The sequence below is a fragment of the Lynx canadensis genome, chromosome C1 (assembly GCF_007474595.2).
Source record: "Lynx canadensis isolate LIC74 chromosome C1, mLynCan4.pri.v2, whole genome shotgun sequence".
NCBI lineage: Eukaryota > Metazoa > Chordata > Mammalia > Carnivora > Felidae > Lynx > Lynx canadensis.
The window spans coordinates 25,246,668-25,267,791 of record NC_044310.1 but is presented as its reverse complement, the minus strand read 5'-3'; the positions used below and the strand labels follow the sequence as shown (position 1 = coordinate 25,267,791).

The window sequence follows — 21,124 nt, the reverse complement described above, 5'->3', positions numbered from 1 at the left end:
TGTAATTCATGGTCTCAAAGATCAGCCCTTTAGCCTTGTGTATGATTCACCTGTAAACTATTGATTACTAATAGGGCCTCTCCAGCCCATGCCTGGCTCCCGGCCACAGCCTCTCCCTTCCGGAGGCTCGGGCAGCATTACCAGGGAGAAGAGTGGGAGCACCAAAGTTGGACCCGGACTATAATTATATAATGTAATACTGGCTCACTCTCAAACCAGCCCTTGACCTTGGGCAAGTTACTCAACCTCTCTAAACCTCTGTATTCTCATTTTTAAAGATGGGAATGAAGCCATCTTTACAAAATAAAGATGGTTGTGTGGGCTAAGCACATGCAAAAGTGCTTTGTACACGGTGGTTGTTATATGAACAACCTCGTTTTCTTTCATTTCCACCTCGTCTCCATATTCTCTCTGCTCAGCTTCCTATCAGATGGCTCCCCCTGGGATTTCATTCATTCGTTCATGGATTCATTCAGCCATTCAGTAATTCGCCCTCAGGGAGCTCAGTGGGCCTCTGACTCAAAGAGGACAAAGCACAAGTTCCTCTAGCTAATTCCGGAGCCTCATTATCTTTACTCTCTCAGCCCAGCTCTGTTTCCTAGGACATCCTGACGCCACTTGAACTCCAGTTTGGGAGTTGCCTCTCTTCCCAGCCCCTTGACCTCCCTCTGCCTCCGGGTCTTGTCTCATGCTATTAATCCAAAGAAAACACACTCCCTTTCATGCTGTACAGACTTCAAGCCTCATCAACTCCTTCCTTCCCCGACAAGTCCGGCCCAGGGCACCTCTCTTTCCCTCGAGCATGCACAGCAGCCCGCACCGCCTACCCCCTGGTCTGCTCCTGTGGTTGGGGTCAATTTCACAGTGCGTCGAGAAACGTAGAGAAAGCAGACAAGGAAGGGGGCAGTTGGCACAGCAGGGAGTACACCGGTTTGCTCCGCTTCCTGGGGAGCTCCTTCTTCCTCTTTCCAGTCAAGTGCGGGGCCCCAGGCTTCCAGTCTGGTTCCTGCTGAACGCCTTGAAGGGAAGCCCATCTGTCTCTACTCTGCCAGAAACCCTCAGAGGGGTTACCTACCAGAGGAACTAGAACCCACACAGCTTCTGGTCTGGAGGACCTCCACCTAGACCCGTAAAAGGGTTTGCTCAGGAAATCCAGGAGATTCATTTGAATCCTGTTAGAACTAACTGATAGCTGAAAATAAGAAACACACACATCCAATAAGAAATACGTAAGTAACGATTAAATCTCATTCACAATGGAGTTTTTAAAAAATAATTCAGAGGTGCCTGGGTGGCTCCATCGGTTAAACGTCCAACTCTTGATTTCAGCTCCGGTCACGACCTCACAGTTGGTGAGATCAGGCCCCGTGTTAGGCTCTATGCTGACAGCGTGGAGCCTGCTTGGGATACTCTCTCCCTCTCTCTCTCTGCCTCTCCCCCACGCTCTCTCTCTCTCAAAAATAAATATTTCAAAAAAGAATTTAATACAAAGTATGCAAAAGAAAAACATGACAAAGAAGAAAACCATGAAACTTTACCAAGGTAAATGAACTAAGCCCTAAATAAGTTATCTACAGTGTTCCTGGCTGGGGAAAATAGCATAAAGATATCAGTTTGCCCAAATTAATCAATACATGTGTGCAATTCCAAAGTATCAGTGGGATTTTTTTGGAACTTGATAACTGTAAAGTTCGTGTCAAAGGATAAGTTTGCGAAAATAGCTAAGAAATTTGGGAGGGAGACTGGAATATGAAGAGGGACTTGCCCTGCAAGAATATCAAAATATGATGGGGCACTTGGGTGTCTCAGTCCGTTGAGCATCTGACTTTGGCCCAGGTCATGATCTCACAGTTCTTGAGTTTGAGCCCCACATCGGTCTGTAAGCTGGCAGCTCAGATCCTGGAGCCTGCTTCGGATTCTGTGTCTCCCTCTCTCTGTGCCCGTCCCCTGCTCATGCTCTGTCTCTCTCAGAAATAAATAAACATTAAAAATAGTATTTAAAAACAACCAGAACAACTTTAAAAACATAATATCAAAATATGAAATAAGAAAACAGAAGTAAGTTGAGGAGGCATGTTCATAGTACCACAAGTAGCATCCATATAGACAAAGGAGGAAGGCCCTGGAACTAAGGAGAGCGTCTAGAATCGGACTCATGACCAAACCTATAGCATTTCAAACCCATGGGGGGAGCCTGGATTATTCAGCGACAAGTGTCCTCCTTCCCCAGGTATTCATGAGCACCATCCAAAGTTGTCAGGCACATCCTAGGCACTGGGGCCTACCGTCGTGAGTAATACCTGCTCTCACACTCATGAAAACGGTCTTCTAGTTGGGGAGACAGGTAGTAAACAAATGAATAAACTAAGCACAGACTATAATAAATAGGAGGAAGTAAACAGAGCATTTTGATAGTCAAAACATGGGTGGTAGTGGGACAGTTGAGTGTCCATTTGGAAACATAATGAACCTGAAAACCTCAAAAAATAGAACTAACAAAGTCTGGGGAAATATTAAAGATTTGCTGTCCAATCATTGTGGGAAGGAGCGGATTTGCCCAAGCATAACATGACCCCCAGTATCCTTAAAGAAAAAGATTACCACACTTGATTATATAAAATGAATAACCCCTACACTGAAATAGACACTGTGGACAAAATTTAAAGGGCAAAGAGATACCAGACGCTAGGAGAAAATATTAGCAATGTATGAAAAACAAATCAAAAAGTATAAAAATAATAAATAAAAATTATACTAGAGTTACAGTTAACTGTAAATAGAATTTTAAAAGACAAGTAACTCAATTAAGATGGGTAAAGTTTGTGAAGACATACAAATGGCCAATGAATATATGCAAAGATATGCAACCTAACTAAATTATCTAAACTTAAAACACCAGTGAGATTCCATTTTGGCTTAGCAGATGGGCAAGTATTTAATATAGAATATATTTACAACATTGTAATATCTGATGTTGATGAGGTAAAGTTTAGAGAGAAGAGTCTTATGAATGTTGTTTAGTGGGAATATAAATCAATATGATCACTGAAGAGAATAATTTAGCAGCATTTATCAAAAATCGTTAAGTATGACCCATCTTCCCCCCAAAATTCTTGCTACAATCAACTGAAATATTAACAGAAATGTGCAAAGCTACCTGAAGATGGGAGCACTCCTTGCAGTCTTTTGTGAGATAGTAAAATATAACCATGTCCATTTTTGTAGAGAAAAAAAATGAACTGTACATATTAGGTACATAAAAGAGTCTTAAGTGAAAAAAGTGACATGAAATTATGTAAAATATGGTCCCATTTGGGGGGAAAAATGCAAGTGTGCAACACTGAAAGTCTGGAAGGATATACACCAAAACTAATATCAAGTAAAAAGCTTTGGAGAACAGATTGGTTTGTGTAAGAAAGAGACTTTTTAAAAATTCAGTACATCTATATATTGTTTGTCTTTTTCTGCCTTGAGCATGTCTTATTTTTATAAGTTAAAAAGAAATTTTTTAAAGGAGATAGTGATAAATGGATTAGATCCTAGAACAGAAAAAGGACATCAGTGGAAACACTGGTGAAATCCAAATAAAGTCTGGAGCTGAGTTCATAATAATGCACTGATTTGGTTCCCTAGTTGTGACAAATGTACCCGGGAAATGTAAGACATGAACAACGGGAGAGAGAGTGAGAGGTCTATGGGAATTCTCCATATTATCTTTGCAACTTTTCTAGAAGTCTAAAACTGTTCCAAAATAACAACTTGATAATAAAAGAGATTGAGAGAGAAGAGAGTCACCCAGACTAGTAGTCAAAGTAGCTTTGGCAACCAGAACATTTTGTCCTGGAAGAATTCAGGATTCCTACTCAGCTACCCTGCTCTGGGAGCTCTGTCTGTGGCCTGCAGTCACCCTCCACATGGAAACCCCTGCCTGGCCTCCTCGAATCCCTAGGGATTATCTAAACCAAGCCTACGTGTAGCCAATATCCTGAGTTCTGTTCCTAGAGACCAAGAAGTAGGCTCACCCCTCTCCCCACCACAGCTCTGTCACCCCAACAACCCCTTACCTTTACCCGCGCCCACACACACACACACATACACCTCTTTTCCTAAGACTTAGTTTTGTAGAGCAGATTTAGTTTCACAGTAAAATTGAGACAAAGGTGTGGAAATTTCCCATTTGCCTCCTGCCCCCACACATGCACAACCTCCCCCACTGTCAACATCCCACACCAGAGTAGTACATTTGTCACAAATGATGAGCCTACACTGGCACATCATTATCACTCAAAGTCCGTAGTTTCCATTAGGGTTCACTCTGATGTACATTGTATAGGTTTGGACAAATGTACCATGAAATGGATCCACCAGTATAGTACCCTAAGAGTGTTTCCACCACCCTAAAAATCCTTTGTGCTCCACTCATTCATCCCTCCCAGCCATCCGGCCCCTGGCAAGCACTTACTTACTTACTTACTTACTTACTTACTTATTTATTTATTTTACCATTTCCATAATTTTGTTTTTTCCAGAATGTCATATAGGTGGAATCCTACAATGTGAAGCTTTTTCAGAATGGCTTCTTTCACTCAGTAGTATGCATTCAAGTTGCCTCCATGTCTTTTCATGCCTTTTGAGCTCATATATTTTTAGCACTGAATACTATTCCATCATCTGGATGTGCCACAGTTTATCCATGCACCTACTGAAGGAGATCTTGGTTGCCTCCAAGTTTGGGTAGTTACGAACAAAAGTGCTCTAAACGTCTGTGTGCAGGTCCTTGGACAGACCTAAGTTTTCAACTCCTTTGGGTAAACACCAAGGAACATGATGGCTGGATGGTATGATAGGAAGAATATGTTTACTTTTGTCAGAAATGTCCAGACCATCTTCCAAAGTGGCCATACCATTTTGCATTCCCACCAGCAATGTGTAAGGGTTCCTGTTTCCCTCCTCCTCAACACTTGGTGTTGTTGGGGGTTCCGGCTTTGGGACATTCTAAGAGGTCTGCCGTGGCATCCCTTTGCTCTTTTCATTTGCATTTCCCTGGTAACATGATGTGGAGCATCTTTTCATATGCTTATTCCCCATTTTGTGTATCTTTGGTGAGGTGTCTGGTAAGGTCTTTGGCCCATTTTTAAATCAGAGTTATTTGTTTTCTTATTGTTGACTTTTAAGAATTATTTGTATGTTGGGGCATCTGAGTGGCTCAGTTGAGCATCTGACTTGGTTTCAGCTCAGGTCATGATGTCAACGATTCATGAGTTGGAGCCCCACTGTCAGTGCAGAGCCTGCTTGGGATTCTCTCTCCCTACCTCTCTCTGCCCCTCCCCCACTCACACTGTCTCTGTCTCTCTCAAAATAAGTAAAACTTAAAAAAAAAAAAAAAAGAATTCCTTGTATATTTTGGATAACAGTCCTTTGTCAAATGATGTCTTTTGAAAATATTTCCTCCCAGTCTGTGGCTTGTCTGCTCATTTTCTTCATTTTCTTGACGTTGTCTTTTGCAGAAGAGAAGTTTTTAATTTCAAGGAAGTGGAGCTGATCAGTGGTTTTTTCCACGGATCATGCCTTTGGCATGTTATTTAAAAGTCATCCCCACACCCAAGGTCATGTAGGGTTTCTCCTATGTTGTCTTATAGGAGTTTATAGTTTTATGTTTACATTTAAGTCTGTGATCCATTTTGAATTAATTTTTATGAAGGGTTTCAAGTCTAAATTCATTTTTTGCATGTGGACATCCAGTTGTTCCAACACCATTTGTTGAAAAGACTGTCTTTGCTCCTCTGTCAAAGATCAGTTGACTGTATTTACATGGGTCTATTGCTGGGCTCTCTGTTCTGTTCCATTGACCCACTCATCTATTCCTTCACCGACACCATACCACCTTTATTACTGCAGCTTTGTAGGAAGTCTTGACATCAGGTAGTGTCAGTCTCCAGTTTCATTCTTCTTCGATATTGTGTAGCTGTTCTGGGTCTTTCACCTCTCCATATAAACTTCAGGCTCAGTTTGTTGATATCCACAAAACGACTTTTTGGGATTTTGATTGGATCTAGGCCTTCTCGGCATCCCCGTCACAGTCTGGGAAATGGATGTGGACTCAGGAGTGATGTCTGGGGACTGTTGTGTGCCGTGGAGGGACGGGTGGGGTTCGACAGTGGCAACATGAAGCTCATAATAATAAGCTGCACAAAAGCCACACCCCACCACCCCTGCCCCACTGTTAGGGACCCCCAGTGGGAGGAGCAGACTGGATGGAAGCCGTGCTGCCGGACACTGCTTTCTCTTCCTTCTTGCAAGTCTTTCTTAGGTTTATGACCTTCTCTGACCAGAAGCCCCTGGGAAGAAGGTGCTGGGCCCAGGGTGACTGTCTGCCTCTTCTCTCCGTTCAGGCTCCACTTCCTGGTGTTTGACACGGAGGAGGTCCATGACGTGCTACGCATCTGGGACGGGCCTGTGGAGAGTGGGGTTCTGCTGAAGGAGCTCAGCGGTGCAGCCCTGCCCAAGGACCTACACAGCACCTTCAACTCAGTCGTTCTGCAGTTCAGCACCGACTTCTTCACCAGCAAGCAGGGGTTTGCCATTCACTTCTCAGGTCTGTGCTCACTTTCTGCCCATCCCTCTCCATCTGTCCTGCAGCACGACTCCAGCCTCCCCCACCAACCCCTCTCCAGTGCCTCCTTTCCTCCATCCCTCCCCCACTGTGTGGAGATATTCATTGAGCAGGTGCTATGTGTCTGGGAACGGGTTAGCACTTGTTCAGATATCTGTGCTGAGCTCACTCGGCAGGCGAAGACAGGCAGGCAGCCTAAGAGACACTAACATGCAAATTGTTGAGTATCTGGAGGATGAAATATAAACTATAATGCTCACCTTGGAACATCAAGGAAGATGTTCCAGGAAACACAGTGTCCAAGCTCAGACCAGAAGCATGAGGGAAAGGCAGTGTTTCAAGGAGGGGGTAGTCGATGATGATGTGGAATTGGAGGTACCATGGAGTAGGACCTGGGGGCATCTGTGGGTCCCTGTTAGATGTAAAAGAGAAAAGGGCATCCTAGGTGCCAAGAGCATGTGCACAAGTACAGAGGCAGGATAACAGCTTCCAGACGTGTAGGCTGAAGCAAAGGGAGCGTGGAAGGGGGCAGGCAGGCACGAGGTGATGGCGATGTGCGGCTCGATCATGGAAGAGCCACTCTGACATGCCTCACACGCCGGTTCTTAGTCTAGTGAAAATCTCCATAAGGACTGGGAGCCAAACATGAGTGATCTAAATTCGATTAATTATGTACTATAGTAGCCAATTATGGAGGAGCATAACAAAGAGCTACCAAAAATGGGCAATGCTCAACATCCAAGTCCCAGTATTAGATAATTCATGTATTGGTCCTGCCTCCCCCTGTGATGCATCGTCTCCTCTCCTCTGAAGTGCCTCTTCCGTCACTCATTTCCCTGCACGAGTGACTCTGCCTCGGTTTATGCTTATGTTTATTATGCAGCAGCTGTCTTCATTACCATCTCCTTACTCCACTGTGTGTGTGTGTGTTGGGGGGGTGGTTTCCATGGTGATTCCGGAGCAAGCCTGTGTGGCACCCCTTGCCACGGCTTTGCCTCCACAGTCTCACCTGGTTGGTATACTGACTAAGGGTGGTTAGGTATATTTCTGGCACCAGTTAGGCTGTAACGGTGTCACAAACCCTACTTCCAGCTCTTGTGTGCATCTGTTTTCTCCATGGAGATGAGCATTCAACAGTCTGTAGGGGAGATGAGGGTCTCCAGGATTACGTTCATTTATACTCATTAACTTGCCCGATTAACACTTATGCAAGCGTCCAGCCTAGCAAGGAATAGCTCCTTGCAGGGCTCATTGGGAGTCTTCTTACTTGAAATCCTGGCACCCATTTGTCAATACCACAGAGACTCTCTGGGGACCATGGAGTAATGCTGATCTCATCTAAGATTAGGTTCCCACCATGGGGCAGCAAGGGAATCATTTTAGGTCAGCATTTCCCAACATCTGTTCCCTGGAGTTCCATGGACTGTTAATTGACGTTGCCAGAAAAAGAACTTTGCATGATCAAGCGACAATGAGAAGGTGCTTCGGTCAAGGCAGACCTAAAGAGGCGATCTGTAATTTGGGACCCCTGAGAACTTCTAGTATGCTAAGGCAGGTAAATTCAGAAGGTATCTATCTAGTGAGTCACAATTCCCAAACATATTTCACCATGGATGACTTTTTCCTAGACCATCTCAAGAGACTAGCATTTTACAGGACAGACTTTGGAGACTGCTGGGATATGCTATAAAGAATCCCCCAGAAGTGAGGAGAGAACGCTAAAGAGACAGCTCAGTCCACTCTCCGGGGAAAGGAGGACCATGAATAATTAAACCAGACATGTATTTTTCTCTGACTGTGCCCCAGCTAATGGTTATGGCTGGGGGAAAAAGAAAAAAAAAAACTCCTCTTAATTGCCCTGAAAATTCCCCCATAGATTTGCATGATCTGACTTCCACTGCACGTGCAGTGTGGCCACATGGGACAGAGTCCCTGGGCACTCTCATGAGCCGTGCCTCCGCCCAGCAGCCCATTCTGCTTCCTCATGCCACTCCCAGCCCGTAGACATAAAATTCACCCTTCAAGGTTCCTTTCAGGTGCCACTTCCTCCTAATCTCTCCGTTCAGAATAAATTGCTGTGGCCTGTGGCACCCCTAGCACTTTACTTCTGCTTCCTCAGCACATTGTCAACTCCAGACACTCTGCCTTGGCTTGGAGGTGGCCACCTACTTGCCATTTCACAGGCAGCTCTTCGAGAGTCAGGGCCAGGTCCTGCCTTCAGACTCCCCCACAGCGTAGGCCACAGGTGCTCACACACTGCTTCCTGAATTAACAGCCACGTGACCACCTGAACGCACGAATGGCTGGTTTTCTCTAATGCAAGCGTGTCTTGAGACAAGCTGTCCGGAGCCTCACGTAGGTCCGCAGAGAGGGGAGTGGGCAAAGCTATCTAGCCTGGGCTCCAGAAAGGCTGAGACCACCTGGCCCAGGGTCTGGGTGTAACTGAGGTTCACGAAAGGTCACCTTCCCTGTTGCTGCCATCAGTGAGCAAATACCAGGACTACTCTGGGGAAGGGAGAATGGCTCACCCCATGTTAACTTTATAGTGTGTGTTTGACGGGGGATTGTACAGAAATGCCAGAGACGATTAGTGCAGGCTTGGCTTTATTAAGTAAACATGACTGTGTAACATCTAACATCCTGTCTGAACCACGTGGATCCAGCATTTCCCCGGGGCTTTGCCAAGCAGCTCGAATTCAGGAGCATTCAGGAGAGAAAGTGGGAACAAAGAAGGTCAGGGAGACCCTGAAGGAGAGGGAAGCATAGTCACTGCCACACACTGAGCCAGGCTCCACGCTAAAGCGCTCTGCTAATAATTTTCACGGAAACCTTAGAATATGGTGGCCATTATTAATCCATGTTGCAGACATGGGCTCTGGGGCCCAGAGAGGTTTCTCATACAAGGTCATCTAGTTAATAAGCAGCACAGACTGGATCAAAACCCCTGTGTCTGATTCCCAGACCTAGGCTCTTAATCATTGCACTCTGTCGCCTCCCATATAAATAATCTTTCTGAATATGGTCAGAACAGTGAGCTATTTTTCTTCCAGGGAATCATTTACATGTGTACAGCACACTGTAGAGCTAGAGATGAAAGCTAAGTCTGTTTTTAATTGGGAAGGAAGAAGATTGATTCTTATTTGACTTTATAAATAAATTCAGTAAGTGTCAGATGGTGATGATTTGTTCATTTATTTATTCATTCAACAAATATTTACTGAGCATGGCTGTGTGCTGGGTAATGTTCTAGGCCCTGGGGAGACAGTTGGAAGCAAACCAGCCGAGGTTTCTGTTCCCACAGAGATGCACAAGTGATATACAATAAAGAAGCAAACAGACGAATTAGCAAGATTATTACAGATTGTGCAATGAAACAAATGAAACAGGATAATGTGACAAAATTGGTGGAAGGGGGTCAAGATTTGAGCCCAGAAGAATGCGATCAAAGAGGCCTGTCTGAGGAGGTGATATGGGAGCTAAAAACTGAGTGACAAGATGGAGCTGGCCCAGGAAACTCTGTGGCACCTTCGTTCTAGGCAGAAGGACCAGCAGGTGTAAAGGTCCTGGGGAGAAGTGGGGAGGGGACTGAGTTTGATGTATTGGAAAATTTTACAGACGTGGCTGGAATATAGTATAGCATATGTAAACAAATGAGCATGCCCATATTCTAATAAAACTTTATTTACAAGAACAGGCATAGAGCCATATCTGACAGTGGGCCCTAGTTTATTATGTATTGTTATTGGGTATAAGGTATCGGATACTCTAACTCCAGGCTCGTCCACACAGTCCTAGATCTTATAATGGGTGGTATTGGTGTGTACAGCTGCCCTGGGTGCGGGCTTCTCGAGCTTTTCCATTGAAAAGAGCAGAACAGAGTGCATGTATATCCACCTGCAGATCTGGAGGCTGTTAAGAGGCTAAAATCTTTTTGAGGCTTCACGTTTTTGCTGAAGAACTAATGTGAATTCTACGTTCTACTCCACAATAAATTCCTTTGGTTTTGTGCATGTTATTTTTCCCAAAATTTTGGGGTGGGGGAACTGACCCTCCAAGCAAATGACCATTGTGCATCCTGTGGCCTCCAGAGCCTCCTGTCCCTGGGTCCGGCTGACCATAGTCTGAACAATGACACAGGTGGGGTCTGTGTAGGCAGCTGGAGCTTGCAGCTGTCCCCGATTCTTTCTCTGGACTTTTTCTTCCATCATGTCCTTTGGTGTGTCTTCTCATGCTGCGTCTGTTCACTCATTCATTCATTCATTCATCCTGTTATTTATTTATTCCTTCCCTCCGCCATTCATTTGACATTCGCTTTTAAAATACGTGGTCTGTTGTACGCGAAGTTAGATTACCAGCCTGGGAACATCTCCCACATTCCTGAGTTTTTTGAATATTTGATACCTCTCAGCTACGAATATCTATTTTGAACTCTACTTTATCACTTGCTACGAACATCAGACTTCCCTTTGGTTTCAGTCTGATGGGTGGTTGGGCATTTGCCATGCAAGGGAGGACACAGCCTTCACCGGACTCCAGTTCTCCCTGCCCCTTCACACCCGCTGCTCAGTGCTCAGGCAGACCTGCTCCCAACCCGTTGGCAGACCCTTCTGATTGAATACGTGGAGTTTAGACTTAATCGCCTTGTCACTCCTGTTGGCAACATGATGTACACAAAATTCAAAGCTTATCTATGGAACAAGGCTTGTGTCATTAAATCGAATGGAACTCACTTCTACAATCGTGGCTGTGTAATCACACCTAAGTCATGGTATCTCGTGACAGGTGAAGGTACTACTGGTAAAATAGCTGGTGGTCCCCAGTGGCGGTGGAGGCGGTGACAGGGAATGGGGTGAGAACAGAAACCGGTGGCACTGTTGCTGCAGCCAGCGATGCCGGTGGGAGGTGACAGATTGTGGCAGTGGCACTGGCGGTGGGCGTGGTGATGGCAGTGAGGGTAATGAGCTGGAGCCTCATTGTCCGGCAGACATCTGGGCAACCCCACTTCTTCTGTTCCCTCATCCCAGTGTCCACAGCAACGTCCTGCAACGACCCTGGGGTCCCGCAGAATGGGAGCCGGAGCGGCGACAGTTGGGAAGCCGGAGACTCCACGGTGTTCCAGTGTGACCCTGGCTATGCGCTACAGGGGAGCGCGGAGATCAGCTGCGTGAAGATCGAGAACAGATTCTTCTGGCAGCCCAGCCCACCAACATGCATTGGTACAAAGCAGCTGCAGAGCGAATCCTGCCCTCTGGTCCCACCGGTTGTGTGTTCCAGACCCTGTAGCATAAGTGGCAGCTGCCTCTAGAGGCTGGCCGGGAGAATTGGAGCAGCTGAAAGTTGCAGGAAGCCCACAGTTTACCCTGCTTATATGCGCACACACACCCCCTCACATTCACACACTCACACTCTCTATACACGACAAATTCTTCCCTCCCCAAAACGGGCCCCCAAATTGCTAAGCCAGGCATGTCTGCCTCCTTTCTCCCCTGGCTCAGGCTATATAGGTTGGGAGGAAGGTGATGGGTGAGCTCGGGCAGGAAGGTCAGCAGGTTCCCAGATGCCCCTTCCATTACCTAAAGCACTGGAAGGGCACCCATAGGCTCAGGTATAAAGGAAAGAAGTTTGCCCTTTCTCTGCTCAAGGAAATTATTGGTTACCTGGGTGTCAGATCTCCAGATCTGTCCTTAGTCTTAAAAATCTCCCCATTTGACCCATGAAGAAATGGAAACTCTGAGACTTGCCAAGGTCAGGGAGCTTGTAAGAGTTGGGGTGTGAATAATCGTGCTCCCTAGCCACTGGAGACTGGGATGGGGAGGGAGCTTGAAAGGAGGAGAAGACTGGAAAGAGAAATAGAAGCATCCAGGTGCTTACTACCACATGGCCCTTTTTCTCAGGCAAAGTACTGAATGCATTTATCTCCTGTGTCAACGACAGGTGTTAGAAGAGAAGCGATAGTCCCTGAGTCCCCTTGCTGTGTGCCAGCCCCATACTGGATGTTTTCGTACACAGCCTCATTTGACTTTCCCTACAGCTCTCCAGAATGAGCACCATTCCCTCATTTTACAGTTCAGGAAACTGAAACTTAGACAAATTTGGATATCTTGCCCAAATCACAGGGCTAGGGTATGGCAGAGCCAAGATTCACACCCACATCAGTCTGAATGCAAAGCGTTTCAATTTCCTACCTCCCACACTGACTACTGTGCCGGGGACAGGTCCCAGGGACTTTCTGAGACACAGCCCAGCGGCTTCCACCTGGCCAATGCCCTGCAGGCACCTCTTTCCACAGAGGCTCCAGGGGAGTTTCTGTCCAGGCATCCAAGGACTGGCCTTTGCTGGCCAAGCTCTGAGGCTTGGCACTGAAGGGGACACACTGAATCCCGTCTCTCACAAGTAATTGGGAGCGACCCAGGTTACATGGTAGGAGCATGGTGAACATACAGCAGACAGGAAGTTGAGACCTGGGTTCCAGGAACAGCTCCATTCTCAGCTACATGGAGCCATGTAGGAAAGAATATGGGGTACTGAAGGAGACAGATCGGGGTTCAGATCCTGGTTGTGCCATTGACTAGTTCAGTGGCCATGGGGAATCAATCCATCTCTGAGCCTCAGTTTCCTATTCTGTAAAGTGAGAGTAGATATACTTCTCTTGGCATTGTGGGGTGAGGACATAACTAACCCAAATCTCAAGAAATGCTAATTCCCTCCTTGCTTTTCTCTTTCCTTCCTTCCTTCCTAACTTCCTTCCTTCTTTCCTTTCCTCCTTTCTCTGTTTTCTTCTTTTCAGTTTTAGGACTCCCCTCCCTCCCCTGAGCCAGAATCCCATCTGGGAAGGGGAATTCTGGTGAGGCCCAGAAGGGAATCAGATGACCTCTGAGGCCCCTTCCAAATTTAGCTTTCTACAGGGCTGTGATTCCTTAGGCTTCTCTTATAGAAAAGCAGGTCCTGAGATAAGACTGTCCCAGGTGGAGGAGGGGGGCTGCACTGTGTTAAGCTGTTGAGAGCAATAAATGTGCAGCAAGCAGGGCAAAGAGGTTAATTTAGCTTTCATTACCCATTCTTCTGTACTCAGCTTGGGGAAACGTTCCTCAGGCAACAAAATGAATGTCTTTGTCTCTTCGCTCAAACAGTCTGGAAATCCCAGTGACAAGCCCCTAATTTCCAGCTCCCTTGGCAGTCTGCCATGACTGGTCTGGCTGGCCTTGATATCCCTTCATTATAGGGAAAAAGCAAGGGGGGAAAACAAGTATTTATTGAGCGTCATCCCCATGATAGGCACCGGGCTAGACATTTTAGCTGCATTCTTGCAAATGGAATCACCAGGTGGTAAGTTTTGAGCTCAGGTTCTGGATTCCAACCACCGAGTCCGGTGGCTTCACCACAGCAAGCTGTGTGGCCTTAGACAAATTATTTAATCTCCCTGTGCCTCATTTTCCTCTCCTGTAAAATAGGGACAATGATAGCACCTACCTCATCACGTTGTTTTGAGGATTAAGTAAGGTCATACTACAAAGCACTTAGAACCACGTCTGGTTCATGGTGAACACAGTGTATGTTAGAAGCCATTCTCGTCATTTTTCTTTTCTTTTTTTTTTTTAATTTTATAAGTGGGGAAATGGAGGCCCATAAAAGGGATAGCTTGCCCAAATTCACAGCTAGTAAGCGGGACAATCAGAATTGGAACCCAGGACTGTGTAACTGCAAGTCCAGTGGCCTTTTTCTCAACTCTCGCCCCACAGTACAGCCTGCCCACTCCTTGGCCATCTGGGATGATCAACCACGTGCTTCCACTCCCTCCTGGGCTTCCATGGTTTGTAAGCTCGAGCCTGGGTCTGCAGGCCAGAACCTGCCTTCTGCTTCTGACTCACAGTAGGGAGAGGGCAGGGCATGACCGTGGGTGAGGGGCAGGCACCCTGGATTGGGAGCAAGACCCAGCTTCTAGTCCCAGCCTGCCTTCCCAACCCTGTGGGTCACCTGCTAAAAGGACCAGGCAATGCTAGGATGTTGCCAAGGCCTCATTTAGTCTGCAACAGCTCAGTTGTCCTGCTGGCTTGCCAATGGGACTGGAAAGGGAAGGCATTTCCTTCCTCGGCATACTACTCAATCAGCTGCAAACAGGAAGCAGCTAGGCGCCTGGCCAGGCCTTGATACACAAATGGCAGAGGGCAGTGAAGCCCACATCGGGGTCCTGAGTGGGAAGCAGGTGCCTGATCATCCAATGCCAGGGAACCATCTGGAGGGGGACTGTGCCATAGCAGAGGCCTAGAACCCAGACAAACTGTGAGCACTTTGGGGGTTGGCAGAAGAACAATACGGGAAGGTTCAGAAACACCCAGACTCACCCCAACCTGTGGCTAACTTAAGGGGGAAACCCCTGTGCCACAAAAGAGTCTCATGCCTGGTGGCCCTTGCTCTAATGGGAGGCATCACTGTGCCCCCTTAAAAGGTCCCCTGGGAGTTCAGACTGCCCACATGACCTGCATCAGTTTCTAGGCCATGGATAGGGCCACTCTTAGGACCAGGCAGTGGGTCCTGCTGTGTTAAGTGCAAGATTTTATCCTGATCACACAGGCCTCCAGTGCATCTCATTCATGTAACCCTCTTCTCTAAGAGAGTGCAGGGGAGGAGTGAATGAGACACAAAGCAGACCTGATGAGAGGAACCATCCTTGTTCATAGGCGCTCCTGCAACTGGGGCTGCTCCCCTGCCAGCCTATAGGGAGGAGGCTGCCAGGCTCCCTGACCAGCCTATAGGGAGGAGCACTCCTCTGCTCCCCGGCCAGAAATTCCCAGCAGAATAAAATGGGAAAGGGGCATCCTTTGGAGCCAGACAGATGAAGGTCGAGTCTCAGAGTGACTCTGGGCAAGGTCCTTAACCCCCCTGAGTCCCAGCCTCCTCATTTCTAAACGAGGAAGAACAATCCATAGCTCATGGAGCTGTTATGAGATGTAAATGAGATGATGTATGTAATATGCTATGCGTCATGTCTGACATATAACAGGTGCCCACTTGAGTGTTCTTGGTATTCAAGTTGATACTTGGGATGTACTTTCCATGGGAGGGAAAAAAAACCCACTACTCTTGACCACTCAGGTTTTATGTTCAGCCATGTTAGGGCTTTTATGGCCCTGAGGACTACTGTTGTTGTTGTTGTTGTTGTTGTTGTTGTTGTTGTTGTTGTTTTGAAAGACCCTGTGGGCATTGATCTAGTGCTTTAAGCCTTACCCTGAGTGAAAGGTACAGCATGAGGCAATAAAACTCAGCTCTGTGACAAGCAATTGGCTGCACTTAAGTTCAGTCTTAGATACACCCTTGGCTCCTGCCTGTGTGTCACATCTTGGATTTTCTGGCCTCTCCTTGAATGGCTTTCCAGGCTCCGGTGGGCTCACTACTGGCCTGCTGTACTTCAACCTCCAGTTGTGCCCTGTGGTTTTTTTCTCAGACCAGGCCATATTTATAGTCTCGGCCAGATTTCCTGTTAGTGACCCCGTATACTTTCCAGCCTCCCCTTTCTCACACCCTACTGCTACAGCACAGTGACCCAGCCATTCAGGGAAGAACCTGATTCAGAATCTGGGAAATGCCCCCACAGGTCTCTGGGCAAGCAACTTCTTGTATCGCCAGCCAATTTCCTGCTGCCCGCCTGCTTGAAAGGCCTGTCATCTCAAGCCTGATGGGGTGGGGACCACCATGGCCTAATGGAGCTCCGTCATATCTCCATACAACTGAGGGGCACACATTCTCTCAGACAAGGTCTTCCGGAAAATTGGAAGGTGTCTGCATCCCCAAGCAGATGCCCCAAGCACTGACAGCCAGGAGGCCAGCCACACTTGGTGGGTGAACGTGATTGTGTTTTTCACTCCTCCTGGCAGCGAGTGACGTGGAACGCGGCGGGATAAACACCCACAAAGCTCACCTGAAAACGGGATGTGAGGCGGTGGAAGGAGACCATGTGTTTCAAATGTCTCAGAGATGAATAAGGGCTCCAAATATTGACTGCTTACTGTATGCCAAATGCTTTAACCACCTCTCCAAAATTTTTACTACCATCCCCAAGGGAAATATAATGTCTTCCTGCAATAGAGAAAGGATGCTGAGGTCCAGAGAGGTTAGGTAAATTCCCTAAGGTCACATAGCCAGGAAGTGGCAGAGCCAGGTATTTTGTCTTTGTTTTTAATAATTTCCTGAAGTGAGGGGCACCTGGGTGACTCAGTCGATTAAGCATCCGACTTCAGCTCAGGTCATGATCTCATAGTTCGTGAGTTCAAGCCCCACGTCAGGCTCTGTGCTGACAGCTCAGAGCCTGGAGCCCGCTTCAGATTCTGTGTCTCCCTCTCTCTCTGCCCCTTCTCCACTCACTCTCTGTCTCTCTCTCTCTATCAAAAATAAACACTAAAAACTAAATAATAATTTCCTGAGGTGAAATTCATGTAACATAAAATTTGCTGTGTTAAAATAAATGATTCAGTGCCATCTGGTGCATTCACAATGTTGTGCAACCACCACCTCTGCTAGTTCCAAAACATTTCTGTCACTTCAGGGTACAACCTTGTACCCATTCCATCCCACCCTGCCCTTGGCCCCTCGAGCCAGGTTTCAACCCCCCTGCACTGTGCCTTACCAGTGCCCAAGAAAACGTGACCCGGTGAGGGGAAGGTCTGACCCTTGTCTTCCTCTCTTCCCAGCTCCCTGCGGGGGAGACCTGTCGGGTCCATCAGGAGTCATTCTGTCACCCAATTACCCAGAACCTTACCCACCAGGCAAGGAGTGTGACTGGAAAGTGACCGTCTCTCCGGACTACGTCATCGCCCTGGTATTTAACATGTATGTACCTTTCCCCCGGGTGGGAGATGAGGGGTTCAGAGCAACTAGGGGTTTTAGACCCCGGTGTCCAGGTGAGTACACATAGGCGTGCCAGGGCAGAGTTCTCCATTCCGTGGAAGGTGAAGGAGTCCAAAGGAAGGACACTAGCATTTATTGGATGTCTCCCGTGTGCCCTGAGCTGGGCTCTGTGGTTTTACACATACTATCTTATTTAATCCTTATGATAATTGATGAAGTAGCTATTATTCTTTTTTTTTTAACCTCCGAAGGTGTTGAGATTCAGAAAGCAGGGCCTCGCTGGATCCTTTCTCCCCTGCTCTCCTGTGTTTTCCCCTTCTGTTGCCACCTGGCCCCTTCCATCACGCTCCCTAGAGGGGAACAGGCTCAAGTTTTTCTCAGGTTTTCCCCCATCCAGCTCCTGCACGGTCTCCTTCATCCCTCTAGAGGCAAACTCTTCAAAAGAATCATCTCTGCTTGTGTCTCCGTCCTGACCTCCTGTTCACTCTCCAACCACTGAAATCTGGGTTCGGCCTCCATGGTCCCTCTAGCAACTCCACTGATAAAAGACACCAGCGAACTCCTGGTCGCCGCACAAAATGGAACTTTCCATGTTTTAGCCCATGGCACTTCTCGCTCGCTCCCTCCATCCTTACCCTGCTTTTTCTCCTTGGTTTCTGTGAAGTTCCTCCCTTCTGGTTCTCCAGGTTTCTGTGACTTTGTGGCTTCCTTTTCGTGGCCCCCTTCCCTGGCCAGGCTCTATCTCCAGCCTCTCCCCTCCTCATCCACACTTCCTTCCTGGACCAGCCCATCTGCTCCGATGGCTTCACCCTCCTCTTGTAACCTGGAGACTCCATGCAACCACTGCCCAGACTGTCTTCTGAGCTGCAGCCTCCCATTTCCAACTGGTGGAGGTCTGGTACCCGCAGCAGCGCGTACAGAACTAAGCATATGATTTCTCCCCTCAGAAGAGCTCTCTTCTGACCCCTAGGGAGTGCCGCCATCATGCACCTGCCCTGCTCCTTCCATTAACGAGCAAGGCTTGGAGCCTGTGCGGCCTTAATTCTCCTCACATTTTCCCCTCTTCTCCAGCCTCCCAGCTACTGCCTTACTTGAAACCCTTATTATTTCTCAACTAAATTACTACCGTAGTCTCTCCTGACTGGTTCCTCTGCCCCCATCTTCCTCCCATGCCAACCTCTTCTCGAGCCGGCTGTCAAAGTGACCTTGTCTGGCGAAAATGCTAAAATAGCCACCTCATTTTCCATTTGAACGTATGATAATGTGCTACTCAGCAGTAAAAAGGAATGAACTACTGATACAGGCAACATGGCTGAATCTCAAAAATACCATGCTGAGCAAAAGAAAACAGATACAAAAAAAGACATAATGTATGATTCCACTTACATGAAATTTTAGGATCAGCAAAATAAGTCTATGGTGATAAAATTCTGTTCGGTGGTGGCTTCTCAGGGTAGGGAGGGTTGACTGGGAAGGGGAACATTCCAGGATGCTGGAAACATCCTGGGTCTTGTCATGCGTGTGTCAAAACCGATAGGGTGGTATACTTAATTGCTGATCATTTCATGGGGTGTGAGTTATACCTCGACTTGAAAACGAAGACACAAACAGATACGTCTTTTATTTTAAAATCCTGTAGTGGTTATACCTCCATCCTATAAAATCAGAATGTTGAGGGACACCTGGGTGGCTCAGTCTCTTAAGCGTCCAACTCTTGATTTCGGCTCAGGTCGTGATCTCATGGTTCATGAGTTCGAGCCCCACATGGGGCTCTGCACTGATGGTGCGGAGCCTGCTTGAGATTCTCTCTGTCTCTGCCCCTCCTCAGGTCCCACTCTCTCTCTATCTCAAAATAAATAATTAAGCTGTAAAAAAAAAAAAAAAAAAAACTTTGGACTTTTCAGTCCCATCTATCTGGCCTCTGCCTACCTCTCCATTCAGTAACCCCCCCAACCCCAACCCCATTCTAACCCCTGAGCTCCAGCCAGACTGAACTACTCACAGCTTCAAGACTATTTCTTGCCCTTGTGACTTCACCCCTGCTTCTCCTTTCTTGGCGACTTCCTTTTCTCTCCTTGTCCAACTACTAAGGGTCTCTGCATCTCCCAAAATTTCCTCCAGCTTGGCCTCCACGAAAGCTTTCACTTCCTCCTCCCCGAGGAACTTTGTGTTGTGATCCCATGTGCTTGTACAGACCTCATGCTTTGCTTAGTTGTCTTCCCATCCATCGCTTCCTTTGGCCCTATCGCCATCTTGAAGGAGGGGTGTCATCTGATAGATCCCTGTGTCCTGAGCACCTTGCACAGTGCCCGGCACATTGAGAGTGCTCAGCTAAAATACAATGATGGAAGGAAGGCAGGGACAGACAGAAGGCAGTTAGGAAGTGGCAGAGAGATCATCTGTGACCAAGACTGGCTCTCTTCAAACCACTCCCCTGGTGACTTGGGAAAAAGCACGTTGGCTGGAAGCTGAATTATGGGAGCAAGAAGACCATACCACCTAGAAGTGGTGGTGTGACCCTGCCGCTGACCCCAGTGCGAGGTGCCATGGAGGAAGGAGGCTGATACACATCTGGCTCCACCCCCCTGTAACTTTCGGATCCCCATCCCATCCCCCTGCCAGCCCAACCCACTTTGTCCTAGAGATGTCACGGTCCCCTCTCTCTGCCACATGTCTTAGCTAAAGAGTAGAACTGCTATTTCATTCTTAGCTGGGCCAAAAGGAATATCTGAGTATCGCAGCCCGTGGCTCAGCTCTAAACAAGTTTGCATCAGAAATCTGTTCCCAACTCACATTCTGTCATTTTCATCTTTGCACACCTGATTAGTGTCCATTGCTTTGTTGCATACGTACCCAAGACTGGACTGACTGCATCACAGGGCAGGCATATGTTCAGATCTAGTAGGTGTTGTGAAACAGTTTTCCCAAGCGGCTGAGCAAATTTACCTCCTGCCAGCAGGGCCCGAGAGCACCAGTGGCTCCACGTTCTCTCCAGTCTTGGTATTTCCCATCATTTTCACTCTGGCCAATCCGGTGGGATCAATGACACTGAAGAACTCTAATACTCAATTTGCCAAACTAAGACAGTTTTTTCAAATGGATTTTTTCCCATGCGAGAGTCAAAATAGCCAAGAAAGAGGCATGCTTGTGGGTGCCAGAGTGGGATGGTTGCAAATCCCAAGGAGAGCTGAGAACTGGCTTGGGGATAAGGGGACGAAGCCGAGCTCTTCATGAGAACGGACCCCTTCCTGCCTGGGAATGGCTCCCTGGGTGACTCTTTGCTCTTGGAAAAGGAGGTGCAGATAGCACATTACAGAGAACATCAGAGGCAAATAAGTGGACTGCTCTAGCTGAGCACTCGGTATGTAGAATTGGTAACTCATTTTCCCTTGTGCGCACAGCATAGTGCATACAGACAACAATATTGTATTACAATCATCAAACTTGCTGAGAAACTAGATCTTAATTATTCCAGCCACTAGAAAGAAGTGATAACTATGTGACGTGATGAAGGGACTAATTGTCACTACTTTGGCAATCATATTACATCATATAAATGTAGCCAGTGGACATGTTACACTCCTTAAATTTACACAATATTGTATGTCAAGTGTATTCCAATTAAAAATATTTGTGCAGAAAGAGGCTGCTAGATTTTCAGCTCCTGGT

At 47.1% G+C, this 21,124-nt stretch overlaps 1 protein-coding gene across 1 annotated transcript in view; it reads left to right on the top strand.

The window, feature by feature from the left end:
* The window catches only part of CSMD2 (CUB and Sushi multiple domains 2), a 607,194-nt gene that overhangs the window by 444,681 nt on the left and 141,389 nt on the right, over positions 1–21,124 (top strand). Inside the window, exons 26-28 of the mRNA XM_030326876.2 lie at positions 6,393–6,595; positions 11,638–11,829; positions 17,299–17,437. Coding sequence (XP_030182736.1) covers positions 6,393–6,595; positions 11,638–11,829; positions 17,299–17,437 — 534 coding nt within the window. The remainder of the gene's footprint in view (positions 1–6,392; positions 6,596–11,637; positions 11,830–17,298; positions 17,438–21,124) is intronic.